Genomic DNA, 15,641 nt, shown 5'->3' on the forward strand with positions numbered 1-15,641 from the left:
GCCTGCACGTACACTCCCCGATGCAGTGTAGTGTTTCTCAGTCTGTAGGCGTGGTCGGATTTCTAATCTCAAATTCAAACAGCATCTCCATATCTCCACTGGAGTAGTTCGTAGGATCCATCCGAGAGTTCGTGCAATATGCATACATGTAGTAAAGGTTGCTGCAGTAGTTCTTTTCGTCTGTTGAGGCGGGCTGCATCACCCCGCCGGTAGTTCATCATGTTGCGCCAGTCGCATCTAGTCCTCGTCTGCGACTTGGACCATCTGCAAACGACGATCGCTGCGCTTAGCGCGCAAGTAATCGTACAGCATCCCTCCGCACGACAGGTTGGACGTGGCTCCCACGTGGGTTCATCATAACCAACCCATTTCACTTGGAACTCTCTGACCGCGCGTTCAGTGCCCGTCGAGAGCGGCGTCCGATCGTCCAGAATAGCCTCCACCTCGTACTCACCAGTGAAGTGGTCCGGTTCAAAGCTGTCTTCGGGTAGGAGTTCTTCATCGAAGTCTAGTCTCGTCCCATCCGTGACGTCAGTTACTAACCGAGCCTTCGGTCGGTCCCCATACGCGTTCACTTTCTTCAGTCGAGACACATGAACGACTGGGTAGAATCTATACCCACTCCGGTCTGGTAGAGCCAGCTCATACGCGTACTCGTCCACCTTCTTCTTGATTCGGAAGGAGCCATGCCAGCGATGTGCCCAGTTCTTCGTTAGCCCCGGTTTCACACGCTCCATGTAGAGCCAGACACGATCACCCTGCTCGAAGAGCGACTTCGAGGTTTCGGCCGACGAGTCATCGGTCGGGTTCGTCGTTTCAGTGTCTTCACCTGAAGGTTCGGTTCGGTCAGACGTCGGCAGAGATTCTCGTTCGCGTCGACTCAGGGTCTCGTTATACTTCTCGGCTCGTTTGGCCTTCTCTGTCGCCTGGTACGCTTTGGCCATCTCCAACGCGATCTCCTGTTGCCGATTGACTTCTCGTCTCCAAGCCAAGGCGTCGGTTTGGCGACGCGGCCTCGTTTCAGTGACGAAGACATAGCTCGAAGTGTCGTCCGCGCATCCCAGCCGTATACAAGGTAACGGCGTGTCCTTGCGCGTGGCGTCCTGCAAGTTGTTGATAGCAAAGATCAGCTTCTCCACGATCTCATCCCAGTCCTGTTGCAGCGGGTCTTCCGGGTACACTCGGACGGACTGTATGGCAGTCTTAACCGAGCGTTCCTGCTGGCCGCTGGCTTGTGGCCGATAACTCAGGGTGGCCCGAGACCTCGATTGCATCATTTCCGTAAACGCTTGGAAGACTTCGCCCATGAAGCGAGGGTCTCTGTCATGTCGGATGAGGGTAGAAGCACCGAAGCTTCGGTAGACGCACTCTTCGAAAGCTTGCGTGACGCGTAGGGCTGAGGTGTCGGCCATGGCCTTACCTATTACAAACCCCGTGAATACACACTGGAACAGCAACCGCGCCGGGTTCCCTCGCCGAGTCCTCGACAGGGGAATTACGAAATCCATCGAGACTATCTGCAACGGCCTTTCTGCTAAGATGTTGCCCGGCGAGTATCCGCGAAGTTGCGGACGGCTCTTACTTGAGCTACAGTCTGGGCACGAGCCTACGTGTCTTTCGGCGTCCGCAAACAACCCAATCCAGTAGTAGTCAGCTTTCCCTCGGTGGTACGTTCGGGTGATGCCGTGATGGCCTCCCTCGAGCGAGTCGTGGCAGCTTTGTAGCACCTCCTGTACCATCGTGGTTAGTACCACCACCCGCAATGTTGACTCCTCGGACCGGTCACGACCTGACCGACGGTTCGAACCGAGGAAATACAATAGTTCGTCCTCACTCAGCACAAACTTATGGGACATCTTCCAGGCCTCTCGTGCTGCTTTGTAACCAAGTTTCGCCTCGTCGCCTTTCAATACCGTCTTGAGGTTCGACCACCGAAGTTCCTCGTCCTGAGCCGCGCCGATACGCCGACGGCGTTCCTCCTGTACTACCACAGGGTCAATATCCTCAGCGCTCGGTTCGGGAACTACCGTTGCGTCAGGTCTCGGTTGTGTTGGTTGTTCCGAGGGTTCGGCATCGTCGTCTCGGTCGGGGCTGCGTCCGGGCTACAATCTTCCTGGTTCATCACTTGTTCTTCGTCTACAAAGCGGATCCGCCTCTCGCGTTCTCTCGCCTGTCGCCTCTCGCCTGGTCACTACCGATACATATGGCGGTTCCCGCACGAAATCGAAAAAACTCTTGCGACGGATCGTATCTGATGCGTCAAGTACTCGGATCGAGCTCACTACACATGGGGTCTCTTCCTTGGACCTTTCTGCTGACGAGGTATCGGTTGGCGGTTCGTAGATAACCTCTTGGATGCGGTTCAGCTGAACCAGCTCTCCAATCCGAGTCTTGTCGTTCACAGTCACCGAAACCTTTTTTTCAAAGTCTCGCTCGCTAAAGAGTCTGCTGCAGCGTTGAACTCGCGAACAACGTGCAGGTACTTCACTGACCGAAACTTCGTTCTCAGTTCTTTGTGTCGGGTGAGTTGTGCCATCAGTGTTTCCTTACGACATGCAATCACCCCTAGGGATTGCTGGATTGCGAGGCTCGAGTCTCCGACGATAACCAACTCCCCAGCCCCGGTTTCTAAGGCTGCGGTCATGCCGTTGTTCATTCTCGACTACTCGGCTAGATTCACAGTCGTAGCCTCGAGATAAGCACTCGCAGCGATCACTATCGACCAATCCGGCAATTTCCACAGAATCCATGCACAACTCCCGTAATCCCCATGTTTCTCAGTTTTAGCACAGCCAGCCATCGAAAGAGAGCACATAGCCACTGTAGTCACGAGGCAGCCGTGCGTACAGCAGATGAGGATCCATCCGAACACTCAGTGAGCCACGTGTCGGTGGAGTCACTGGTTCCAACGAGTCCTCGAGGTAGACGACACTTGTGATTGACGACTGGAGGAGTTGTGCAAAGGCACAATCCTTCTCCTTAACGCGCGTAACGACCAAGTGCCACGGAGACAGCAGCACCGCAAACTGGGTCGCACGTCCGAACAGAGACTTCGACTTGTGAACCCATTCGAGCGTCGAAAACGTGGATGGTCCGACCTGCGAGCTGTGTGTAACACACCTTCAATAACTGCAGCAGCGTCACAACCTCATTCTCAGCTGGGTGATAGTTTATTTCGGCGTCCTTGGGTACTCGGCCACAGAACCGCACCGGGTGCATCATTCCGTCGTGCTCTTGCATGAGCGTTGTGCTCAGGGCCCACTCGTATACGTGAACCGCGCGGTCGCGGTCGAAGTGTCGCAGTATCGGCGCGTCCGCAACCTTCTGTTGCAGTGCAGCGAAGCTTCGTCTCGGGGCCGAGAGGTCGCCTCCGGCTGAAAAGTCTTCGTCCTTGAGCTCGTAGAGCGTGGCACCGTACACTGCAAAGTCCTGGATGAATCGACTGTAATAGTTGAGTGAACCCAAAAACGCTTGCACCCCCTTCTTTGACCGTGGAAACGAGAGCTCGGTCAGAGCCTTCAGTTTCTTCGGGTCGCCTTAGATGCCGTTGTGTGTTACCACGTGGGACAGGAAGTCCACCCGCGGTTGCACGAAGATGCTCTTGGTGAAGCTCACACTAATACGGCACTCTTCGAACCGTGCCAAGGGTCGGTCCAACGTAGCCAGACAGCTATCGAACGACTCACCCCCGAAACAGATATCGTACACGAAGGATCTTCGCTCGAATACGGGCACCAACGAGGATCTATCAGGCTCCCCATCGGCAAACATGTCGGCGAGAGAACTGTTGATCAACTCTGGCACAGCATTCCCGACACGACCAACTCCAAGCCCCGCCTCGAACTTGGTGGGCGAGGGCTAGGTCCGAGACTTCGGTGCAACCGACGGTTCGGTCCGGTCTGGAGTGGACTCCTGGTCATGCGCCTCTGCTTGTTCCATCAGTGTCACAAAGTGGCTCCATCCACCTTTCGGCTGGACGAAGCCCCGCAGCGCGTTGTCTAGCATCCTCTGATATATCATGGGCGCGTTCTTGAGCCCGAATCGCATCCGGAGCCACTCGAAATGGCCCAAGGCGCACACAAACGCAGAGATCTGACGTGATTGCTGCGTCATCATGATAGCCCAAAACCCGCTCGCAGCGTCAAGCGAGCAGTACCACAATCACATCTCCAGGTCGGTGAGCAGGTCATCGACCAGAGGCATCACATACTCCATGATTGCGGTGATCGCGTTCACTGTGACGGGGTCACACAGCACAATGCACAGAGGAAGTGCGTGTGAATATTACTATCCAGGTGAACAGCAGTTCACCAGTTCCCGGCCTCTAAGAGAACGGTTTGCTACAAAGGAGTAGGTTATAAGACTGACTGTATTTCGGTAGAGGTTAACTCGGTCTTAATACAAACTACAAGTTAACTATAATGAAGCCCACACAACTCAAATGGTTGGCTTGCGGAGGTACTGGTACCATGTACCATGTACCCGGGAGAGTGACACCCGTCACTCTTCATGTAATGGGTACACTTGAATGTACCCCGTTACATCCTCCCCCACTTAACTGAGAATCACATCTGATTCTCCAATCAGCATCGAGAATATCCGAACACCCAAAGGTCGAGTTCTCGGGCGCTGCCGCCGCAAGACTGGCGCAGAGTGCCTCAGCACGGGATGCATGTGCCTCCAAACTTGCGGTGCCTCTCGTAGACCACCAGCAGTTGGCGTCGCATGGCCCTTGGGCCCTGCTGGCACATTCGTGCGGCGGTGTCTCCCGCGAGGGACGGCACCTTTCCGGTCAGCGCGTAGCGTAACCATAGAGAGATCTCCAGCCGTGACAGCGGCCCCACAGGGCCCCGCTCGTCACAGCACGGTGTGCTGGTCGGCCGAATACGTCGGCTCGACCCATGGGCTATGGTCAAGCGCTGACCACAGCCATGAAGCGTCATGCTTCAACGTCGTGTTTGCTTGAGCGACCATGGCTGCTTCCAGCAACCCGCTCATCATACAGAGCAACGCGGCGGGCTTGTCTAAAGCCAAGCAGCGTGCCACGGGCATAACGTCGCCGACGCTAAGGTGTCTTCCATCGACACCAGGGTACTGCAAGGGTACTTCATCGTGGTGTGGGGTGTACCTTCCGTCACCGGCGATCGCACCCTGCGTCGCGGCGACCAACACCAGGTCGGTGTGCGCGCAAGACCGCATGGCACACGGTCCATACAGGACCTCAAGGTGTACGAGGGCACCGCCTCATACACCAAAGGTATGTCGTGTATGACACGTACCACGACTGCTGTAAGTGCCTCGTGCACCTCAAGTGCCACGTGCACAAGAAGTGTCGCGTGCACTGCGGGTACCTCGCGTACACCAAGTGCCACGCGCAAAGTGAGCGTCACGCACCGCGACTACCTCACAGGTAGTATGTGCCACGTGCACGCGTATGGCTTCGCGCCTTACAGGTGCGTCATGCGCCGCGCCAACTGTGGATGCCTGCAAAGGCAACACGTTCGGGTTCTCCCCTCGTGGGCAACACCCATGCTCGGGACTGATAGCTACCTGGCCGGCAGACGTGCCGCGCCCATCGTAGCAACAGCCTGGAGCTTTGGCGTGGTGATGATGGCTACCTGGCCGGTAGATGTACCGCGTCCAGTGTAGCAACAGCGTGACGCTGCGGCATGATGTTGCGTATGTACATATGCCATCGTCCGCGGACCAAGTCGCGGACTGGCTGCCATGTCCTTGCCTGCCTTCCAGCAACGAATGCGCGCGCCATCTTCGGTCCAACAGCGACAGTAGCCACTGCCAAGGTTGCTGGCCATCGGTCACCATGACCATGGGATCTGAGCAGCGATGCATCAGGTCCAGTACCTTCGTGCAATACTTCGTGAGTGGCTGCACCATGCAGCCACTACACTGGCTTCCACGACAAAGCAAGTCTCATGCCAGAGACCTCGGGAGGAAGGGCACTTCCGATCCCCTCCCACACTTAAGATTTGAGCCCCGGCGGGCCAGGCGGCAGCCGGCCGCCTAACCTCGCGCCACCATGCTGCGCCGAGTCGCTATACCAGCAGACTCCGGTGGCGTGGGCGACTACCCTGCGTGGGCTCCGGGTCAACATCATCGACCAAGGCGTGGCATCTACCAGCCTGGATGCAGTTTGAGTCTGCGTGACTTGACGTGTTACTCTGTTACCCACGTCTTCGGGCTATGGCACCCATGACAGCGTACGGCTTGTCCTGCATTCAGAGTACCTGCATGGCATGCACGCATACTCAGACTCAGCCATCTCGGCACCGAGTCATTGTCCCAACGCCGCACAGGGCTAGGCGCGACAGACCGTACCAACGATCCCTGCCGCACAGCGGTCTTTGCCTTCAGACCGAGCATGCTCCTCCATGTGGTCATTGAGGTGTCGCCCTCCGGCAGACACATTCCAGTCGTAATCGATCATGCTCGCCGAGTCATCGACGACGCAACATGCATCGCCACAGGGACGTCGTGTACCCAAGCCACGTCTTCTGTGCACATGGCCACAGCTGTGCTGGTCGACACCCAGTCGAACGTCATCCATGATGACCGGGTGCCAAGCCCTTGGAGGAAGGATGTGCTTCTGCGCACTCCTCCCCCGCTTAAAATCAGAGCCGCGCGGCGCCTTCACGAGGACCGCGCGGCTATAACATCGTGACGGTGTCACGAGCCTCTTAAACTCCGTGTGGTCATACACCACAAGTGACCTGATCACTAGTCTTCGTCATACTGACCGTGCGTGGAACTAAGTTACACACGCTGAAGTCGCTTCAAGCGACTCCTTCCGGCTCATGCGGAGCCTTACGGCATCGTGTGGAACTACGTTACCCACACAGGAAGCGCATCATGCGGCTTCACAATCAGTTACCGTCTGAGTGACGCGTGTGGAACTATGTTACCCACACAGGAAGTGCATCGTGCACCTTCCTCATCAGTTTAGGTCTGAGAGACCTGGTGTGGAACTGGGTTACCCACGCCGGAGGTGCCTTGAGCGGCCTCCTCAGCATTACCCGCTCTGTGCGGAACTAAGTTACCCGCTAGTCAGTGGTCCTTGGTTACCCAACTGGTGGTGTCATCGAACACCACCCTTGTCAATGCTCATGCCGAGTAATGACTCTCAGCACTGGAGTTGCTTGTTGAGGCAGCTCCACATGCGGCCCTCGGTTGCTGATACACTGCACCATCTTCATGGAGATCATCGTGTCAGTGATGCCTCCCTTCTTCTTCGTCGTCTTGTTGGACGCATCCAGCGCCCTGGCAGTCCCATCGGACGCCCTTGTGTCTGTCCAGAGGTGGGAACATGACTCACCAATGCTCTGTCAGACACAGAGGGCCGACTTAGCCTCAAGGCGTTGTCGCGCTACTCGACCGAGTGCCTGTGCAGCTTGCGCTGCGCACTCAGGGCCAAGCCATACTTGCTCAAGCCGAGGCATATACGGTTCCATGCCCAGGGCCGACTTCGGCACAATGTCCGGGACCATGTACGGCTTCATGTCCGGGACCATGTGCGGTTCCATTGCTGTCAGCGCCCTCGAGCGCGACAGCCAGGGTCACAGCGGACCCCAAGGTTCTTCTTCGGCCCCGCCTCAGTCAATGAGACCTGCCCTTGTGCTTCGACTCTCTCGCAGAGTCTTGGCACTTGTGTCGTGACACATCTGGCGACGTGCGAACATCCGCGCGACGTCCCAGACTCAATCATGTCTAGGGGACTAGTTGCCAAACGCTAAGCTTAGGTATGTGCTGCTTGCACACTAGTGGACGTATGATGTCACATCAAGCCGCCGTTGTTGAACAATGGCCCATTATTCATCCTGGTAGTACAACGGGGTACACGTTGTACGGACAGCCCAATAGGGATTAATTCGGAATATATAGACCACCCAAGTCGTAGTTAGCGACTCGATATAATTTTCAAGTATGAGGTCCTTATATTTTCGCGAATATGCATATAATGACACATGTTTGTTCGATATAAAGGGTTGCTAAAATGCAATTATGCAGGTGGAATGGTGGGTACAAGCGGCAATCTGCAATTGAGGCAGTATATCGATGTAATAATACCGATTCCACGCATTTTTTGGGCCATTCTGGCAGTGTATTGGCAAGGCCAAACTGCATTATAATGAGGCGATCAAAGCATGTTGGAGCACTCAGGTGGAAGGCGTCTTTGGGGTTAAAAGGCAGATTGCCAAGTGACTTGTATTGGTAGTTTAGAGCACGGTCCACGTAGTGGACCACACCTTTGTACTGGATACCCGGCCTGGGTACCTCCCCCCAGGCCCAGGACCTGTACGGTGATACAGACGAGTGTGGTGCTTGAACCTGGCGGTTCCAACATTCCCCCCTCAAGCGACGCACTCGTGCGCCGGGTTCGTGTCTTCGCGCTTCAAGCTGTCATCAGTGGATCTGCCGTCGGTGTATGCCGCGTGACACATGCCAGCATCTCTTGCTGCGGTCCGCTAAGCTCTACCCGAAATTCTCGTCCAGCCACCTTGTCAGATGACTCGGCCACACCTTACAGCGCCTTGCGCACGTGTTCACCGCACGCGACTTGTCCTTTCGTGATCACCTCACGCGACTAGTACTTCCCTCCCCGGAACTCCTCAACTGTGACATCTTGTTCGCCCACTACTAACTACTTCTTGCTGGAACCTTATCCAACTTGCGCTGGTAGGATGAAACCAGCTTGACTACCATCACTCGCGTCCTCGCGGCACGACAGCAGCCAACCTGTTCAGCACACGTCATTAGCAGTTTCACTTCAGATCGAAATCGACAGTTCACCTTGGGTGCTTCCACCCCAGCGTTCGCCTGCTCGGTCACGTCCACGCTCTCTCCTCCAGTGTCCATGACCACTCCTTGCTTCCGAGCTAACTGCGGCTGTTAACCTGTTGGAGAGCGAGAAGGTCGTGCTCTCGAGGTGCCGCACTAGTCCATCAGAGACAGACAAGACTCTTAATCTGTTGGAGCACTCAGGTGGAAGGCGTCTTTGGGGTTAGAAGGCAGATTGCCAAGTGACTTGTATTGGTAGTTTAGAGCACGGTCCACGTAGTGGACCACACCATTGTACTGGATACCTGGCCTGGGTACCTCCCCCCAGGCCCAGGACCTGTACGGTGATACAGACGAGTGTGGTGCTTGAACCTGGCGGTTCCAACAAAGCAGGCATTGCGGTTGCGTGATTTGTGCGGCAAGGCTCAGATTGCAGACAGTATACGTCGGTGCGGTTGCTAGAATTGCCCGAACTTCGGCACCGAGCCGAGCATATTACTCACCACACCCGACAACGGGAGGGAGCTACCACGCATTGAAGTCCTCTTTGTCGTTTACATCTGCGGCAGCTACTCGGTGCTACCTTGAGTAAGCGCATGCGCGCGTGCAGCGGCTTCGCCTGTCCATTGGGACTGCAGACCTCGAGAGACTCAGCCTAGAAGATGGACACAGACAGCGTCGACTGACGCGTATCCTCGTCGAACTGCGCTGCGGTTCCTCAAAAACGTAGAAGATATTAAACCCAGTAGTAGTCACTACCAAAATGCGCGGTTGGCAAGCGCTGCAACCACGGCAGCAAAGTATATCCCTGATAAGGGTGGCGGTGGCTGCCGCAGCGTCAGAACTCACCAAAAGCGCAGATTTGGTAGTGAGAGCGAAGTATATTCTGGGGATAAGTCTGCGCAATTCTATTGCCTTTCTGTTGATATTCTAGTTCTACGGATTGACACGGTGTGACCCACACACGCACCGTGCTTCAACATTCATTTTTATTTTTTGGTTTTCGCGGACGTCGCCGGTTTGGTATACTCTCCCTATGCAGTATGATGTGGGCTCAGTGCTGCCTGTTGCGGGCTGATTTCTATATCGGAGTATTAATCGATTAAACGTGTTGGTGCTGCTGTTGCTGTCGGACGATAAACGCGATGTGCGCCGTGGGTATGTGTGAGTAGTATTGTTTGCTGTTGCTTTCAATGGTTTGCTAAACGGATCTAGTACGCTGGTGAGTTATAGCCATGGTGCATTCCCGGCGCACTTCGCAAAACAAGGACCAAGCAGCTCCAGACGACCAAGAATTCAACGTTCACGCGGATCTTCGGGTACGTGTCATCAAACAGATTACGACGACAAATACTTCCGATTTGAAATTTAAAATGCATTCGTTGTTATCCGGTTGTTTATGTGTATTTATACACGGCTATCTACTCCCGATACTTCGCACGCCTGACGAAGACAGTGCGTTCATTACTTGCTCGTCTCTGACGGTTTTATACTAGGATAGGAAGCGATAAAGTTGCTAGCCAGCCCAAACAGGATTAATTCGGGCGCTGTGTGTTGTCCCCCCATCGGTACAAACTGGTGATGAACCGGTAGTTTCAATGCTTGGGGTATAGCGTTATCTGGATAGCAACCAGCAAGACGCCCACGGCATTCAGCACCACAATGAAGAGGTCGTCGTCGACTATCCCGCTGATGAGCCACAGACCGCTGTTCACGAATATGATGGAGCACAGCAGGACGGGGATGGCTGACGAGCACTTGGTTTCAACCACAAGCTTGAGCTTCTCAAACGGCAACAGGAACAAGGCAAACATTACCACGTCGGGAAAGTAGCTAAAAATGACGTCGGGTTGGTGTCTCGACTGGGGGATAGCCCAAAACCGCGTAGAGAGTGACCAATACGAAGGGGGCCGCCCCCAGTACGAGACATTTGACCACGTACTTCCGGTCCGGGCACCACTTTGCGTAGATGGTGATGTAGAGGGCCAACGCGATGTCGCCGAAAACACACACGGAGATGAGCGGAAAGATATTCTTCACCTTGTAGGCGTAGATCAACTTGGCAGTGAAAGTAAGTCGTTAGTGATGAATATGTTAGGTAGAACTGTAAGGAGGTGGACGTCACGGCCACGTGCGAGACGGTGAGCTCAGCCGAGGCGCCATTTGGCGGTGTTGCAGCTGGTGCCGGAGTGGGGCGTGTATCCAGCGGACCGTGTGGTGGGCAGGATCGGCAGCACTGGACCCCACCCGCTCAGGCTGCACGAGTACTACAAGCTCGAGTGTGAGCTCGCTTCCGATTTGGACGGCTAGCGAGCAGCCGGACAAGTCAACAACAGCGCGCTCGGGAGCGAGCGCGAGACGGATCCGCACTGGACCTCTGCGTCTAATCACGTGAGCTATCCTGTGTCGCTTGACGTTCTTGGTCGATCCGGTCCTGGATTGCTGCCACAGTGCATTCACGCACAGCAGTACTGGACTTGTTGTTGGTGCGGTCGCGATCCAGTATGGGCACCAGGGATCAGACCGAATTGATCATCTGGTCCGGCCCCATTCGGTACGGCACTTTGGTATCCGGTGCGTCGCTACCGGGTGCACCACAATCCGGCAAACAGTGTTCTTCGTCCAGCGAGGTCTTGGGCGCATGGGAGCATGGTGGGCATGGTGAACTTGGGGGTTGGTCCGATGTCTTGACGGAGCCAATGCAGGCAGCAACCAGGATACGTTCACTGGTTGCACTTGCGCGCCTTAGGCTTATCCTGCGGTCAGGGAAGTCGTCGGACGGACAGCATGTGTTACTCATGTGTTATTTTTTAGAATATAAGCGCTCATCCGGTGGGCACATCTCCGATCCTGTGAGCCCATGCTTACTGCAAGCACCGGGTCCCGCCAAATCCACCATGCGCATCCACTATCCACATGTCACACTCCACGTCACTGGATTCCTGTCCACTGCGACCAGTCACAGTCAGGCGAAAGGCCGTCCCATCCCAGCGGTCAGACATGGGTGCAGATATAAATCCTTTCCCACATCGTGTCAAGTCGCTTTCACGACGACAGGGAATCTAGCTAGTGCGGCGCCACAGCAGCGGAGTTCTTACCATGAGCAAAGGCGGGGGGGCTGCTGCGGTGACCGAAAACGATGAACTGAGCTGAGGATGGGCCCAGCTATTTTAGTAGTAGTCTAGATCGGTCACAGATTGTTTTGCGGATCAACGTACCTAGTCTAAATCGCTCAGTGCAAAATCCCAAAGGAAAGGTCTGTAACCTAAATCACTCAAGGTTTTGGAACCATCTATTGTAGTTAAAATTACTCGAATTGAACTGACACTAAGAAAGTTTTCTGACTGCATGAGGAAATGGGTTATTTTGTTTTAGCAAAAAGTTGGCTGAAGGGTATGCCAACTCCGAGAACCACTTACAACCACCGCCATGCCTGGTCAAGTCGCCATCGGCATCAAGGCGCGCCCCGTGCCGCCATTGAGAATAAGCTGGTGGACAGCAACGATCCGTTGATGGTTCATCTTTATACAGCTAGGACTTGCCGATGCCTTGCCAAGAGCTTTAACGCGCTCGCAGCGAGTCTCAATGGCCGGTGGAACTGGGTACTGCCTTTAGCATGGTTGTGCCGTTGTAGGCACTTTTAGTTCTACTCAGCACGGGTGGAGATGCGCTTAACAATACAACAACATAAGCTATTACGTTGTATTATATCAAGCAATCCGCAGGAGCGCAAACGACAGTTCTTACGAACTGTGAACAAAGCTGATAGGAGCAATTGGGGATGACAACGACACAAACGATATGCTCTTCGGCGTCGAGAGTTGCCTGGGCGCGCTCAATTCTAGGTTCACCGCGGTATCAAGCTCAAGCTCGCCCGTGTCTGCCGCTGACACCGTTCTACCTGGGCGGTATATGGAGTATAGCGTTATCTGGATAGCAGCCAGCAAGACGCCCACGGCATTCAGCACCACAATGAAGAGGTCGTCGTCGACTATCCCGCTGATGAGCCACAGACCGCTGTTCACGAATATGATGGAGCACAGCAGGACGGGGATGGCTGACGAGCACTTGGTTTCAACCACAAGCTTGAGCTTCTCAAACGGCAACAGGAACAAGGCAAACATTACCACGTCGGGAAAGTAGCTAAAAATGACGCCGGGTTGGTGTCTCGACTGGGGGATTGCAGCGGGGCTGCCGTAGCTTTGCGTCAGAGGAAGCTTAACAGACTCACAGAGTCTCAGCTTAAGATAGCCCGTTCTAATACCAGAACGTACGAGTCCGTACTCCTTACGGACTCCAAGAGTCAACCCTTAACTCTTAACTGTGTGAATCTCAAACTGAATGTATTTCCCTTTATTGCGGCAACGCCGCCTACGGTGTAAATGTATCCGGTTCACTATCTAGCATAGTGAACCCTAGTCATATGCATAATCAGTGGCTCTGAAGTCGTGTACTGATTCTCCTATTGATTTAGGTTAGACAGTGTGTATCCACTTCGTAACCCTTCGGGTAACTCTCGTGTAACCCCATTACAGGGATAGCCCCACACGAGACCAAAACCTAACTACAATACACGTCAACCTGCCGTGCACGAACTGAGTTCTGATCTTATCGCCGTCTCGAGCCATTCGGTTGTACACCCATGCGCGCCTACCATACTCGTGGAAGCCGTCGAGAGACTTGGAAGTCAACGTGCTTCCTCGTTCGTCACCCTGCCGTCGTCCACTGCCGTGTAGTCGTCCACAGAGTCCGTGGTGGCGTTCAGCCACGCTTCGCCCGCCTTGCGTTCGTCCGTCTCGCGCTCGCTCCCGAGCGCGCTGTTGCTGACTTATCCGGCTACTCGCTAGCCGTCCAAATCGGAAGCGAGCTCACACTCGAGCTCGCAGTACTCGTGCAGCCTGAGCGGGTGGGGTCAAGTACTGCCGATCCTGCCGTCCACGCGGTCCGCTGGATACGCGTCCCACTCCGGCACCAGCTGCAACACCGCCAAATGGCGCCGCGGCTGAGCTCACCGTCTCGCTCGTGGCCGTGACGTCCACCTCCTGACAGTACTACCTAACATATTCATCACTAACGACTTACTTTCACTGCCAAGTTGATCTACGCCTACAAGGTGAAGAATATCTTTCCGCTCTTCTCCGTGTGTGTTTCCGGCGACATCGCGTTGGCCCTCTACATCACCATCTACGCAAAGTGGTGCCCGGACCGGAAGTACGTGGTCAAATGTCTCGTACTGGGGGCGGCCCCCTTTAGCACCACCTCCTTCACACATTCGCTGAGAGCCATGTACTCCGCCTCAGTCGAGCTCAGCGCGACCGTCTTTTGAAACGTCGAGCGCCAAACCACGGGAGCACCCCACATCATCAGCGTCATTCCGCTGACAGAGCGTCTGTCGTCGCGGTTACCAGACCAGTCGGCGTCCGAGTACACGACGAGCTCCGTGCCAAGCAATCCATCGTCGACGATTCCGAGATTCTTGATCTTCAACAGGTACCTCACCACACGGATACCAGCATCCCAGTGCTTCTCACCGGGGTTCTCTAGAAACCGACCTGCTCAAAGATTTGGGTGCGGAGCAGGATGGACCTTCGGTGATCTACGAGGACAACCAAGGTGACATGACGTTGGCGAATAATGTCGGCTACCAAGCTCGCACCAAGCACATCGACATCCGCTACCACTTCATCCGCGAGAAGATCACGAGTGGCGTTGTGGAGCTCGACTACGTTGAGTCCAAGAACCAACTCGCTGATTTCCTAAACAAGAGACTCTCGACGAAGACTCTTCGCTATCTGCTCGAGCGCAGTAACATCACTGAGTGCTCGGGTAGACTGCGAATTGAGTGGGGGTGTTGCGATTGTATCCTTCGCAGTCTAGTTGTGTGTCTCCGTATGGAGGCACGTGCTTGCTGTGAGATTATTGCCGATGGTAGGCAATTGTGGTACACGTGGTGGGATACTAAGATCTGATTGGCGGATCCCCAAGATTTGCACTTCTGATTGGCTGAGAGAAAGACAAGTTGAAGTTGCCTTTCTGGATACGATCTGCAACATTTACTTGTTGATCCCCAGCCTCTAATCCTTGGAAGTAGGAGGTATGCGTTGGTATGATTCATTTTTAAGCATAGGAGACTGGGATATGATAGTTAGTTTGGCCTAACTCATTCTAATTCTCTTTCGAATTTCATTCCTACCCAACACTCGACTACCAAGCCTCGCCCGCATATTCTCAAGTGTATCCGGGGCCCGGATTCCGGGCAAGTACAAGGCATTGATAAAAATAGGCGTCTGGCCTATAATTTGGACTATTCTATTCAACTTATGTTATGAGGTTGTCTGAAATGTTCTAAGCCAGGTGATCAGCGCCGATATCTGATATGATCCCGGTGGCAGTACGTGTCTGTCTCTGGTCGAGGTGCCTCTCTTGGTGTCCGCTGGAAGAGATCCAAACCGATGAGTAATCTTGTTCCTTGGGCTACTGTCCTTGGATTTCTGCGAATCAAAAAGTAGCTATAATACTTTTTCACTAATAATAAGTACCCACTATTTTCTTGCCGCTGGCGAAATTTTTAATTTTGCCTCTAAATCGTCGTAAAACTGGAAACGCATGGCAACAGATCGAAAGAAAATAGTGGGTACTTATTATTAGTGTAAAAGTATTATAGCTACTTTTTGATTCGCAGAAATCCAAGGACAGTAGCCCAAGGAACAAGATTACTCATCGGTTTGGATCTCTTCCAGCGGACACCAAGAGAGGCACCTCGACCAGAGACAGACACGTACTGCCACCGGGATCATATCAGATATCGGTGCTGATCACCTGGCTTAGAACATTTCAGACAACCTCAT

The 15,641-nt window shown here is 54.3% G+C and overlaps 1 protein-coding gene across 1 annotated transcript; it reads right to left on the minus strand.

The window, feature by feature from the left end:
• Window positions 1-12,659: 12,659 nt before the first annotated feature.
• PHYSODRAFT_427517 (hypothetical protein) lies at window positions 12,660-12,968 on the minus strand (the record flags this gene model as incomplete). Its single annotated transcript, XM_009539163.1, has 1 exon — window positions 12,660-12,968. A coding segment is annotated over one exon (309 nt), but the record flags the coding sequence as incomplete, so codon positions are not given.
• Window positions 12,969-15,641: the final 2,673 nt, after the last annotated feature.

Source organism: Phytophthora sojae, assembly GCF_000149755.1.
Source record: "Phytophthora sojae unplaced genomic scaffold PHYSOscaffold_13, whole genome shotgun sequence".
NCBI classification, from domain to species: Eukaryota; Oomycota; class Peronosporomycetes; order Peronosporales; family Peronosporaceae; genus Phytophthora; species Phytophthora sojae.